The sequence below is a fragment of the Arvicanthis niloticus genome, chromosome 1 (assembly GCF_011762505.2).
Source record: "Arvicanthis niloticus isolate mArvNil1 chromosome 1, mArvNil1.pat.X, whole genome shotgun sequence".
Taxonomy (NCBI): domain Eukaryota; kingdom Metazoa; phylum Chordata; class Mammalia; order Rodentia; family Muridae; genus Arvicanthis; species Arvicanthis niloticus.
The window spans coordinates 117,095,120-117,108,829 of record NC_047658.1 but is presented as its reverse complement, the minus strand read 5'-3'; the positions used below and the strand labels follow the sequence as shown (position 1 = coordinate 117,108,829).

The 13,710-nt window shown below is 43.9% G+C and overlaps 2 protein-coding genes and 1 non-coding gene across 3 annotated transcripts; 2 read left to right on the top strand and 1 right to left on the bottom strand.

Annotated features, from left to right (window-relative positions):
• Positions 1–1,349: 1,349 nt before the first annotated feature.
• Positions 1,350–7,935, bottom strand: Lbhd1 (LBH domain containing 1). Its single transcript, XM_076916860.1, has 6 exons — positions 7,720–7,935; positions 7,469–7,628; positions 4,546–4,767; positions 2,869–2,993; positions 1,786–1,883; positions 1,350–1,680 (listed from the first exon to the last, which is right to left on the bottom strand). The coding sequence occupies exons 1-6, from the start codon at positions 7,867–7,869 to the stop codon at positions 1,650–1,652; spliced, it is 786 nt and encodes a 261-aa protein (XP_076772975.1). The 5' UTR covers positions 7,870–7,935; the 3' UTR covers positions 1,350–1,649.
• LOC117701295 (small nucleolar RNA SNORA57) lies at positions 3,443–3,590 on the top strand. Its single transcript, XR_004605678.1, has one exon. It is a non-coding gene; the product is annotated as a small nucleolar RNA SNORA57 (small nucleolar RNA).
• Positions 7,936–11,132: 3,197 nt separating the features above from the next.
• Uqcc3 (ubiquinol-cytochrome c reductase complex assembly factor 3) lies at positions 11,133–12,010 on the top strand. The gene is made up of 2 exons (XM_034511172.2): positions 11,133–11,341; positions 11,423–12,010. Exons 1-2 carry the CDS (start codon positions 11,222–11,224, stop codon positions 11,570–11,572), a joined length of 270 nt encoding a protein of 89 aa, XP_034367063.1. The 5' UTR covers positions 11,133–11,221; the 3' UTR covers positions 11,573–12,010.
• Positions 12,011–13,710: the final 1,700 nt, after the last annotated feature.

Here is a 13,710-nt window from a genome sequence, read left to right as displayed (position 1 = left end):
TCAACTTTCCTGAGTCACCACTCATGCTAAGGTGCAGCTTTTTTGTGATGCAACTACCCAAGCATCACCCACACTCCCGTTACACGGACAAAAACAGTAAATATAGCTGGGTGGTGGCAGAGGCAACTGGATCTCTCTGACTTGGAGGCCAGTCTAATCTACACAGTGAGTTCTAGGACAGCCAGTGTTACACACGAGAAACCCTGTCTCAAAAAAAGCAAAACAAACAAAAAAAACAAGGCAACCAAAAAAATACGTTGATTCACCAACCTAGACTTAGATGGAATCATTATTTTATCAGTTTGTGGTAAATAGGCATTTCTGTGTCTTGCCAGGATGCCATGATATAGTTATAGTCCAAGGGTATGGTATGGTTGTATGGTTAATGAACTAAAGATGTATATAGCAAACATCTGGTAAAAGTCAAACATTCTTCAAAATATTGGTTAATTTAATTGGATATTTTATTTACATTTCAGATGTTATCCCCTTACCCCATTTCCACCCCCACCCAGGAACCCCAATCCCATCCCCCTTCCTCCTGCTTCTATGAGAAGGTTCCCCCACCTACCCCCACCCTCAAATTCCCCCACACTCCAGCCTTCATGTATTTATTTACTTATTTTGATTTTCCAAGACAGGGTTTCTCTGTGTAGCCCTGGCTGTCCTGGAACTCACTCTGTAGACCAGGCTGGCCTCAAACTCAGAAATCCACCTGCCTCTGCTCCCAAGTGCTGGGATTAAAGGCGTGTGCCACCACCGCATGGTGAAGGACCACGTTTAAACCAAGCTTGGGTATATAAAAAAAAAAGACCCTGTCTTCAAAACCAAAACAAAGTCCTCAGAACTGGCATCTCATACTGGGCGTGCTGATAGGGAAATACAGGGGCTCAGGATGTAGATGGCACAATGGTTGCCTAGAACACATGATGCCCTGGGTTTGAATCCCTAAATACCACCATTACCAAAATCCTAAATACTATGTCAAGACTAATACAGATCCTTACCTCCTTATCCACCATCCTTATAATAATCTGTATTTTCCAGAAATGCAAAGCTGGAAGTGTCACTGTCTAGAAAGATTGGGGCACTGAAGAAGCTACCTAGTTTGAGATAGGTTCTTATAAAGTCCTAGCTGTCCTGGAACTCAATGTGAGGACCAAGTAGGCCTTGAACAGAGATTGGCCTGTCTCTGTTTCCCAGATGTTGGGATTAAAGTGTGTCACCATGCCCTTCACTACCTGGTTTCTCGTTGCCTTTGTTGCAATCAATGTGTCCTGCTTCGGGAGTGTCTCCACCCACACTCAAAGGCCTTTCTATATGGCCCTGCACTTCATCACACATGGTCGTTAAAGCACTGTAGCTTTATTACAAAAGGAGCTAACTGCTAGAGAGGGTCCTCTCCAGTGTTTCTGTGTCCTCTTCCTTCCCAGTATATACCTCCAGGGGAGGTCAGTGGTCCATCATAGAAGAGATGTCTGGGAAAATGAAATATGGTAATATTTTTTCCAAAGTCCTCCAAATCCTTCTAGGTGCTGTTGAGAATCTCCTGGTAGAATATATAGGAACTTTAGCTCTCATCTCCAAGATCCTCCATGTCTACATCCTGGGGAGCTTTTGTCTTCTTTTGTCGTTTGGGCTGTGGCTGACTAGCCCTGGTTGACTTGGAGGGAACTTCCACTGATCCAAAAAAAAAAAAGAAAAGAAAAGAAAAGAAAGCATTAAAGATAAAACCCAGGTAAAATCCAAACTTCTCTTTGTGGAACCTCTGTGCCCCAGATTTACCTTCCATGGCTGCTTTTTCTTTCTGGGCTATTCGGATCTGCTGCAAGAGTTTCCTGCGCTTCTTCCCAGATAGGGTGATGTTGGCCCGAGCACTGGACCTGAGTGACAGGAAACAACAATAACATCCAGGTTAATTTGTACCAGCCTAAGACTCAAAAGTGACCTCAGCTAAGAAAAGGTTATCTGTCTTTTGGGTTGGTTGTTTGAGAAAAGGTCTCACTGTAGCCCAGGCTAGCCAACAGGCAACCTTTCTGTCTCAGTCTCCTGGCACTGGATTTTTGTTGTTGTTGTTTTGTTTTTCGAGACAGGGTTTCTCTGTGTATCCCTAGCTGTCCTGGAACTCACTCTGTAGATCAGGCTGGCCTCGAACTCAGTAATCCGCCTGCTTCTGCCTCCCAAGTGCTGGGATTAAAGGCGTGTGCCACCACTGCCCGGCGGTACTGGAATTTAAAAGCAGGAAGCATCATGCCCAGTTTTAGTTTTATAAGGTCTCTGGATTCAAATTACTTAACAGGCTCTAATATCCTCAGTGAACTCTAACACTTAAAAAAGATTTTTAACAGTTTACTTGATTTCAATATGTACCTCAATAGTATTAAACCAGTAACTTAATAGTGTATCTTTATTTCAAAAATCTATCTTAATGTAGATAACCATTTGTAGGATTGGAGACAAACTTCCTTAGTTTTTTAGTAGAATCCAAACCTAAAAAGTCCTGTCAGCAGCTGGGTGGTGGTGGTGCAGGACTTTAATCCCAGCACTCGGGAGGCTGAGGCAAGTGGATCTCCAAGTTCGAAGCCAGCATAGTTAACACAAGAGTTCCTGAACAGCCAAGGCTACAGAGGAACCTGCTTGAAAAATCCAAACAAAACAAACAAAAAACCCAAACAACAACCGCAACAACAAAACCCTGTCATCAGTGGTATTGGAAGAGGCTACAGTTTGGGAACTAACATGACTGTCAACTAGTTCCTGCACAAACGTGAAAGATAACAAGAAAATTGGAGAGCTTTGGGCTACTCTGAAGATTGGTAGAAAGTGGATAGGAATGACTAACCGGAGAGGGAATAATTCTGTACTCACGCCCGCTTCTTGAGGTGGTGCCTTGTAATCAGCCCTTCGTCTATCACAGCCCCGACCACCTGGCGCTTCCGTCGCCGATCCCTGCTTAGTACCCTGCGGCGCTTGAACAACTTCTTTTTCAGCTCCTGCAGATAAAAAAAATGCGTACCAATGTAAGGTTGTGCTCGCCACCCAGGATCCTCCGCACCTAACAACCCCAGCCCCCAAGTGATCCTGTTTTCGGACAGGAAAATGCTGAGAAGCAGAAGGGAAAGAAAGGCGCGGTTCCCACTCCCACCATCCAGTTACCGTCCGGGGACGATTGATCTTTCCTCCCGGAGGTCCCATTGCTACACTCGGAGGCTCACTCCTGGAGCCGCACTTCCGCTCCACTAACAGGTTCCGCCACGCGCAAAAGACCCCACCCTCTGATGTCCCCGGACCAATCGTAGCTCGGGGGAGGTACCAGGCCTATATAAGGTTGTTCCGCGCTCTTTGAGGTCTTTCCAAGGGTGGCTTTCTCGTAAGTTGTTATTCTGTATTTGTATGCGCGGGCATTTGGGAGTTACTGGGGTCTGGGCCTAACTTTGTAGATCCTCCTTTTCTTGGCGGGGACCGGGCGTGCGGTCCCGTTCCCCGTAATGTACGGAGGTAGAAGAAAGGGCTCCGGTCCTCTCGGCGTCATGTCTTCGGTGCTTGCGGCCTCCCATTCGCGGGTTCTATCCTCAGACGCCGGGACACCTCCGTGCAGAAATTAGCTAGGTCCCGCAGTCCCCTCTGGATTACTCAACCCTTTTTTTTCTTTCCAGGTCTACATAACGCCCCCGGTGTGATAGGTAACATTTTCTTTGCTGTTTAATTGAGCCAATAAAGTTTGTAAACCCTAAGGACTCTGTGTGCGCGTCCCTTTTTTTCTGCGACTCGGAATTTGCAGAGCACATGTTGGGAGTGCGGGTGACTAAATATCTCTGGTGGAACTTGTGCGGCACTTTAGATTCCTGCTTCCCATGGAATGCGCCAAATGTGGGCCCGGGTGGCAGGGATACGAAAGCCTTTATGAGTATAGAAGGTGCGACCTTACCCTCAAGCTGCCTGGCACTTAAATACATTTCCCACTGAGAATATTGGGAGTAAAACATCTCAATTATGCACCGGCCTACAGCCACCCACCCTGTGGATGTTCTAGGACCCACATACACAGCCTCATACAAGAAGGCCATTGCCAAACAACCTGTTCAGAATCTGGGAGCCCTTGCATGCTCAGGTTCCTTCCATCTATCCAGCAATATTGTTGGCTAAGAATAGTTTCCCTGAGGATTCAAACTACCCTGCTTGGAGTGAAAAATATAACGGCTGAACTGCGTATAGACCTTAAGCCCTTTAAGGACATTCAGTTAAATCTCAGATTTCTGAGAGATTACATTCCGTTTTCTGTTGGTCAAGCATAGAGTTGGAATTTTGCCATTGCAAGAATAGCTAGTAGTTGAGAATGGAGTCCAGGTTTGCACAATTTGTGTCCTGGTTCATAAATCTGGAGCCTGAGACTGAAACTGGGTTACATGGCTGGGGGTAAAGAGACCTGACATTAAAGGCTGGGCTCAATCCAACCACAGTACTGATGCCCTGCTAGTCTAGAGTAGGCCAAAGAGCTTTGAAAACAATAATGGAGATGAAATGAAGGAGAAAAAAAATACTTACCCCCAAAGGTAGTGGGAGGTGGGAAATGGGAATATTCCATAAATTGGGTTCTATAGATGCAGGACCCTGTTGGGTCCCAAAGAGGACAAAGATTGGGCATTTCTTGACTCTCTGTATCCTCAGGAATCCATGCAGCATCTTCTTCTTGTTCTTTACCCCAGCCAAGTCCAGGGTTAAATGTTATTAAAGGAGATGTGGGGTCCTGTGGGATCCAGGCCCAACCTAGGTGAAGAGTTAGTCTATGAATGTTAAATATTCTTGATATTCTGTGTCTTATTTAGTTTGAGACAAAGTCCATGTAATCCTGGTTGGCCTTTAATTCAACATGTAACAGGTCATGCTGGCTACCATGCCCAACCAAGATAAATGTTTTAAAGGTTTATTTCAGTGTGTATAAATGTTTGCTGTATGCATTCCTGGTGCATGAGGAGTTTTAGAATCTGATGGCCTAGAACTGGAATTACAGATGGTTGTGAACTACCACATGAGTGCTAGGAAACAAGTCGAGGGCCTCGCAAAGGTGTAGCAAGTTCTCTGAGAACTGCTGAGCCTCACTATCTGTATGAGACAAGAGTTTTATTCTACCTTGATACTCTAACGAGGTACTGGAACCAGTCAGTGGAACTAGTCAGATTTCTATAAAATCCAGGCCCAGCTTTCGAGAGTAGGATTGGTAGTTTGTGTATGTATTGAAGAATGCCTGCAGGTATGGAGGCCAGAGATTGACAGCAAGTATTTTCCTCAATTGCTCTTCACTTGATATATGGAGCTTGCCTATTCAACTAGTCTAACTAGGTCCAGGGATCTCAGTCTCTAGAGTAAACTGTGATTGCTGGTTAGCTGTCATGTCCAACTGGTAGTTTGTGTGGATACCAGGGGTCTGAGCAAGCGCTACCTACTGAGCCATCTCTCCGGTCCTGGTTTCTCATTTAAAAAGGGAAATTGTCTCCTTAATTGAGTTGTTCTGAAAACCTCTTGAGATAAAAGTGCCCTGTGACCAGTGCATAATAAATGTTTAAAAAAAAAGCTTTTTATAACAACATATAGCTGTCCATTCACATCCAAAATGTTAATTACCTCTAGATAGAGGTAATTACATCATCATCTTCCTTCCCCAGTAATGAATCATTAAAATATTATTAGACAACAGCAAGACCCAAGACAAACAAATAATAAATCCTGTCTCCAGAAAGCAAAGGAACAAAAGCAAATTAAGCTCAGTAGTTGGTAAACTACCTAACATGTGGAAGGCCTTGGTTTGTGGGGCTGGTAAAATGGCTTAGCCAGCAAAAGATCAAGCAAGCCAAGTGTAAGAATGTTAATCCCTAAGGCCCACGTGGCCGTCCTCTGACACCCAAAGGTATGATTTTTTTTTTTTTCTTGTTGGTTTTTTGACACAGGGCCTTAATGTATTGCTCTAGTTGTTTCTCATTGTGTGGAAACTCACAGAGATCCTGCCTCTGCCTCAAATACTGAGATTAAAAGTGTGTACCACCATCAACCCAGCTACACACATATTTTTAAAAATGTTTTAAAGCCCTGGGTTCAATCCTCAACAGTAAAAACAGGAAAACAAAAACCAAGAGAACAAGGAGTAGAAAGAGTGTCACTCCACAGGAAAAATCATTGGCAATGAGTTTAGGGCCCAGATCCCACAAGTTATCCTCTGACATACGTACACACACACTATGGTGCAGGTGTGCCCATCCTCACAAGTAAATAAATACTATGTAAAGTAAAAATACTATGACTGGGCAGTGGTGGCGCACACCTTTAATCCCAGCATTTGGCAGAGGCAGGCGGATTTCTGAGTTCGAGGCCAGCCTGGTCTACAGAGTGAGTTCCAGGACAGCCAGGACTACATAGAGAAACACGGTCTTGAGGGAAAAAGAAAGAAAGAGAGAGAGAGAGGAGAGAAGAGAGAGAGAGAGAGAGAAGAAAAAATACTACATTTAATCTTTGAGACACATTCTCACTATGTAGAGCAGTCTGGCCTTAAAACTCACAGAGACCTGCCTTGCCTCCCAAGAGTCTGGATTAAAGGCAGAAGCCACCATACCCAGCTATATTTAAAAACATTTTTTTTTTTTCAAGACAGGGTTTTTCTGTGTAGTCCTAGCTGTTCTAGAACTCCATCTGTAGCTAAGCCGGCCTTGAACTCAGAGACCTCCTACCTCTTCCTCTTGAGTCTTTGGATTAAAAGCATGCGCCATCATCATTTCCTAATTTGTTTTTAAAGAGCTATCACTCATTCCAATATCAGAATGGCCCTCTAAAACAGAAAGGGTGCAGAGCCTGTGGCTCAGGTTTGTAATAATCTCAGATACTCAGAAGGTTGAAACAAAAGATTACATGAGTTCAAGGCCAGCCTGGGTTACATAGTGAGCTCCAGGTCAGTCTGAGGTGCAGGATGAGCCTGTCTCAAATAAATTAATGAATTAAATTAAAAAGGACTGGCAAATATAGTGAAGCAGTACAGTACCTCTCTAAGCTCTCTCTTCAGTGCTTAAATAAAGGTACAAGCAAACAAACAAGTCAGGCATAGTGTTAGAGGCTTATAATCCCACAGTTTGGAAGGCTGAAGCAGGACGATCTTTAGTTTGAGAACTGTTTAAATTACATAGTGAAACTTCCTTGAAAAAAAAAAAAAAAAAAGCACAAAACACCCTAATTATCCACTAGTGTTCATCAATGGTATCAACTGCTTAGACTTCTCTCACTCGGTGTGAGTGAGTGTGTGTGAGTGTGTGTGTGTGTGTGTGTATCTGTGCGCTAGGATTGGAACCCAGGGTTATGTGCATGCTATTATGCACCTTATTCCTAAACCACAGCACGCCGCCTATTTCTAACATTCCTGGACATCTACTGTGGGTCTAAAATATCTAGATGTCAACAGCCTGAATGAATAAGCCACCACTTTCACCTGACTCTTCACTTTGATCCTGGAAGAAAGCTTCCACATCTTCTTCACCATCAGTGAGCACCAGCAACTCGTCATGTGGCCACTGGTGATCTTCCTGGTCTTCCTCATTCCCCTCTGAGGCCTCTATCACAATAGAGGGCAGGCGGGACTTTTGAGACACCTGTGTAAGTACAGCAGGGTTGTTGGGAACAATTCAAAGATTGTTACCCAAAGATCATGCCCGTCCCAGGACATGGTATAGTAATACTCACCTCAACTTCCTGATGGCCTTCACATCTGCCAGTCTCTTCTCTGTTTTTTGAAAGAGGATTGGCCAACCAGGGACTTTCTGGATGCCATGAAGAGTCTGGGCTATTTTCAGACCAAGGTCCATCCTTGCTACTCCCTGGCACAAAGGCCATGATAGTAACTCTCTAAGAGTGTAGATTCCAGGTCAAGTACTTGTGCCCAGTGCCCACACAGACTGTGCTTTAATCTTCTTTGGAGAGGGCCCCTTAATCACTGCATCACTGCTGAGGAAAGGATGATGACATGCTGGGAGATTATGGGCCTTCCATGGGAGGGAGAAGCCAAAGAGGAGAGACAGAGCTTTATTCTGTTTACTCCCTGAGACACTGGGGATAGCATCCAAGGTGGGAGGCAAGGGCATCTGGATTAAAGCCGTATAAATAAAGAGCCATGGTGATGGATTTCCTAACTCCTCGTTTACTCTTCTCAAGTGTTTTTGTTGTTGTTGTTTTAAATATATGTAATGTTTATTGGTATTTTCCCTGTATGAATGTCTGTGTGAGGGTATCAAAAGGTCTGAAGTTACAAACAGCTGGCATGTGGTTGCTGAGAATTGAACCCAGATCCTGTGGAAGAGCAGCTGAGTTATCTTTCCATTCCTGGGCCTATTTGTGTTATTAAATGAATATTTATAAGCTGGGCAGTGGTGGCGCACACCTTTAATCCCAGCACTTGGGAGACAAAGGCAGGTGGATTTCTGAGTTCGAGGCCAGCCTGGTCTACACAGAGAAACCCTGTCTCAAAAAACAACAACAACAACAACAAAGATTATTTATGTGGCTTTTGCTATTTGCCAGGGACCATTTTTATTACTTTAAATGTATTTATTTTTATGAGTATAGGTGTTTTGCCTGCATGTATGTCTTCTGCCATGGAGACCAGGAAAAGACATTGGATCTCTTGGGACAGGAGTTACAGATGGTTGTGAGGCAACATGAGGGTGATGAGAATCAAACCAGTGCTCTGACCCACTGAGCCTTCTCTCCTAGCCTGCGAAGAACTCAATGGTTGGTTGGTTGTTGTTTTTCAAGACAGTGTTTCACTGAGTATCCCTGACTATCCTGTAATTCACTCTGTAGACCAGGCTGGTCTTGAACTCAAGAGATCTATCTCCCTAAGCCTCCCAAGTACTGCCCAGCAGCTGAATTCTTTAAAATAGTCTACATATCAATCAGGTGTTGGTGGTACTCCTCTTCAATCGTATCACTAGGGAAGCAGAGGCGGGCAGATCTCTGAGTCTGAGGCCAGCCTGGTGTACAAAGTGAATTCCTGGATAGCCAGGGCTACACAGAGAAACCCTGTCTTGGGAAAAAAGCAACAACAACAAAACAAAACAAGAAAACAAAGAAAAACTATGTATATTCTCAAGCATCATTACACTATAAGACATTTATTGTTACAAATTTCATTTTTTTAGGCTCATGAGATGGTTCAGCAGGTACAAGAACTTGCATGGAAGCAAAGCCCAAAGATTACACTTTCATCACTGTGCCCTAAATAATGTAAGGAAATAAGTCATATTTTTCCAATACAGAAACCAAGATACAAAGATCAATTTTCCTAGAATAACACATCTAGGGGATATTTTCTTCTCCAGACTATAATTTAGCAGGTTATAAGAGACTACAGCTTTTGTAATTTAAAAACAAAACAAACCCCACCAATGCCAAAGGTATACCATGAGGAGAAAAAGCAACAAGTTACTTGTATACTTAAAGACACATGATGGCACATGCCTTTAGTCCCAGTACTCAGAAGGCAGAGGCTGATGTATTTCTGTCTGTTCAAGGCCAACCTGGTCTACAAAGCAAGTTTCCAGTCAGCCAGTTATATAGTAAAACTCAGGGTTGCATGGTTACATGGTGAGACCCTGTCTACATAGAAAGAAATTGAGAGACAGAGAGAGAGAGAGAGAGAGAGAGACAGAGAGAGAGAGAGAGAGAGAGAGAGAGAGAGAGAGAGAGAGAGAGAAAAAACCAATTAGACTGCAGCTGTCAGAGGCCAGCCTGGTCTACAGAGTGAGTTCCAGGACAGCCAAGGCTACATAGAGAAACCCTGTCTCGAAAAACAAAACAAAAAAAACAACAAAAAAAAAAACAAAACAAAACAAAAAAAAGACTGGAGCTGTCGTTCAGTGGTAGAATGTTACAAGGTTCTGACATACATCTGTGGGACTGAGAAAAAAATTCTGATTTTGTGGGCAAAGTAGTACAGGCCTGTAACCACAGGGATTCTAGAGATTAAGGCAGGAGGTTGTAAATACAAGGTTCCTTAGACTACAGAGTATGCTCAAAACCAGTGAAGAGAATTAAGAACCTATTTACTACTGCTACAATAACTACTAGTAGTACTAAGACGACAGCGAGAAGAGCCAGGTTTGGTAGCATAAGCCTTAAACTCCAGCTCTCAAGAACAGGCAGGCAAAACTCTGAGACCTCAAGGCTAGCCTGGTCTACATAGAAAGATCTAGGACAATCAGGACTACAAAGTGAACTCCTACAAGCCCTTAAAAAACGGGGGTGGGGGAGATGGTCAGATTAAGTAAGCATATATATGGTGGTACCAAGCTTGCCTAATATTCTGAAGAGAAAAACAAAAATCTGTTCTCTATCCTGTTCACACGGCTTTGAATTGTTGTTTGTCCTAACCTCTATGTGTTTTATTTGTTTTGAAACAAGGACTTCCAACGAAGCCTTAATTGGCCTCCAAATCAGAATCTTCCAGATTCACCTTCCATAATGAGATTTCAGGTGTTAGCCGTTATATTACATTGAATACTTTAAAAACTAGTTGAGCAGTTCTTTATTGATTTGAAACTTCAAGGATTGAAAACCGGCAATGCATCCGGGCAGTGGTGGCACACGCCTTTAATCCCAGCACTTTCATATATATATATATATATATATATATATATATATATATATATATATATATATATGGAAAGAAAGAAAACTGGCAATACTTTTTTGGTTTGGTTTGTTTCTTTTTCGGGACAGGGTTTCTTTGTGTAGCCCTAGCTGTCCTGGAATTCTGTAGACCAGGCTAACCCTGAACTCATTGATTCACCTGCCTCTGCCTTCCAAGGCATGCACTATCACCTCTCAGAAAAAACTGACAAGTGTAATATCCACAGCAACCATGCACTCTTTAAAGGCAATGGTACTTAGCGCTATTTTTTTAATGTGCATTGGCTTTGCTTGCACGTATGTCTGAAGGAGGGTCAGATCTCCTAGAACTGGAGTTTCAGACAGTTGTGAGGTGTGTGTGTTACCTGTATGTGCAACAAAAGTCGAAACACTTCTAGGGACCAGTCCTCTCTAGCCCAGCTGTTTCTCTATGATTTTAGGCTCCGCCCCTCCCCGCCCCTTGGTCGCTCTAGCCCGCGAAGGAAGCGGTGAGTTGTCATGGCTTCCTTCTAGGCTGCGGGAGGAAGCGTACGGCGCCTCGTTTGTAGTGTAGTCCGCCATGGAGGCGGCTCGTAAAGCACTGGTAGTAGTTGCAGTGTTAGGCGCGGGAGCTGGCGTGGGCTCTATTCTGTTTGCTCTTGTGACCCCAGGAGAACTAAAGAAGCAGTCGATGCTGCAGGTAGAAACAACCGGAGGTGGGTGTGCGTAGGGAGAGCTCCTGTCTTTTGGCCTAGAATACAAACATCCTTCTTGCCCACAGGAGATGCCGGAGAGGGACTCGCGGCGCAGGGACGAAGCGATCAGGACCAAGGAACTGGTGATGGCTACTCTGAAGGACGCCGCGGCCACGAAGGAAAACGTGGCCTGGAGGAGAAACTGGAGAGTTAGTGGGGATGGCAGGTCAGCATGACACCAGAGCTCACCCATGGTCGCGGGAGCCTGTAAGGCGCCTTTCTTGGTGCTCCGGACATGGAGTCGAGATTCAGGGGACACACCAGGACTCTCTCCAAGGCACAAGGAGCTGCGGTTGGGGGAACGCGTTTAATGAGCACATCCCGTGACAGGGTGGAACTAATAAATGCAGTTCATCCATTAAGTGGATTTCACAGCTGGACATCTAATGCTTAGAGAGCTGTGAGGGTCTACCCAGTGGGCACGGAAAACCTAGGCAGCTGCATGCTACCCTCTCCCTGGAGAGTTCTTAAATCCAGTAAGTTTTCTGACTATTCAAAATGGGTCACGTTATCTAAGTTTGCTTCTGCAACTGTCGGTAAAAGACTTTTTCCTAAAGTCTGTTTTTGTCTGTGTGTATTGTGTGAATAAAAAGTGAAAGTCGGAAGTCACAGAACACCTTGGGAAGACCATTTCTACTTATATACCCTATCTGGCTTATAGGCAAAAGCACTTTCACCTATTGAGCCATCTTGCCTAGCCAAACTTTCCTTTGAGACAGCAAGTCCTGTGTATAAAGGAGTGAAATCTCATTCCCACCTCCAAGTCATAGTCTTCAAATTAGAGTAGTCCTTGAATATCAGGTTTGCAGTGAATACCAGTAGAACTTCTGTCCTTTAAGCAAAGTTGGAGAAGGGTCTGTTGACTGTTTCAATGCCCCTAGTTACTATTTACTGTGGTTCAAGGCTCTTAAGAGAAGCTGTCTATTACTGGAACTGCATGTCAATCCAGATCAATAGTTCAAACAGCATGACACACACCTGTAATTCCAGTGCTCAGGAAGGTGAGGTAAGAAGACAGCAATTTTAGCCTTGTGGTGGTGGCACATGCCTTTAATTCTAGCCTTTAATCCCAGCACTCAGAGGTGGAGACATAAGCAATTGGATTTCTGAGTTCAAGGCCGGCCTGGTCTACAGAGCAGAGTTCCAGGACAGCCAAGGATACACAGAGAAACCCTATCAAAAAAAAAAAAAAAAAAAAAAGTGAAGAAAAAAAAATGGGGAAAAAAAAGAAGATAGCAAGTTCAGGACAAACCTGGGCTCCTACACAATGAGACCACCTCAAAAAGAAATCAGTCAATCAATCAATAAATAAATACATGATACAAAACCTCTTGAGCTGAGTATGGATATTGCACCTCTTTAGCCCCAGCTTTGGAGACAGAGGCAGGCAGATATCTGTGAGGCCAGCTTGGTCTGCATAGTACATTCCAGACCTGCCAGGGGAATGAAACCTGCCCTCAAAAACAAACCAGACATCTCAGTCTGTCCATTAAAGGTCATAACTAGCCAGGAGGCGGTGGTGGTACATGTTTAATCCCAGCCCTCAGAAGGCAGAGGCAGGCGGATATCTGAGCTCAAGGCCAGCCTGGTATATTAAGGGAGTTCCAGGACAGCTAAGCTTACACAGTGAAAGCCTGTCTTGAAAAACAAACAAAAAAAAAACAGAAAGAAACTAACTCGAAATGGGTAAAAAAAAAAAAGACAGCTGAGAAAATGCAGCAGTATGGGTTGGCTTCTGCCTCAGTCTCAGCACTTGGAGTCTGATCCAGAATTTTAACGTGTTCGAAGCTATAAAGTATATCTCAGGCTGTCCTAGACTAGAGTTGAGATCCTAGCACAAAATTCCCAGCATTCCTGCAAAGTGCAGCTGTGGATGGCTGTGGGTAAAGACACCTTAGGCTAAGCCTGAAGACCTAAGTCCAATCCCTGGAACCCATATGATGGATGGAGAGAACTGACTTCTGTTTCATCTGACTTCCACAGGCAATAGTCGTACATAACTTTAGAGTGGGGCCTCACCCCCAGCTTTTCACTATAGTATTATGCTTTCAGTGTCTGAATTCAGAAGCAGGCCTGGTGGCACACACACAAAAGCAAACAAAGAAGTCATAGCAGCTGGAACTACAGCGATTAACCAGGTCACAAATCTTTTTTTGGTTTGTTACTGAGGATTAAGCCCCAGCACCTCTGCGTGCTAATAAACATTACTCATCACTGAGCTCCACTTCTAGCCCATAGACATATATATGTGTATATAGATCTATTTATATTTAAAACATAGTTTTCTTTTTTTCCCCTAAAACATAGTTTTCAT

Coding starts and splice junctions, on each gene's coding strand:
- Lbhd1 (XM_076916860.1), bottom strand. CDS start 7,869: ATGGCCTTTGTGCCAGGGAGTAGCAAGGATGGACCTTGGTCTGAAAAT. Junction 7,629..7,719: donor AAGGCCATCAGGAAGTTGAG/GTGAGTATTACT, acceptor GTACTTACACAG/GTGTCTCAAAAGTCCCGCCT. Junction 1,884..2,868: donor CACCACCTCAAGAAGCGGGC/GTGAGTACAGAA, acceptor CCTGTCACTCAG/GTCCAGTGCTCGGGCCAACA.
- Uqcc3 (XM_034511172.2), top strand. CDS start 11,222: ATGGAGGCGGCTCGTAAAGCACTGGTAGTAGTTGCAGTGTTAGGCGCG. Junction 11,342..11,422: donor AGAAGCAGTCGATGCTGCAG/GTAGAAACAACC, acceptor TCTTGCCCACAG/GAGATGCCGGAGAGGGACTC.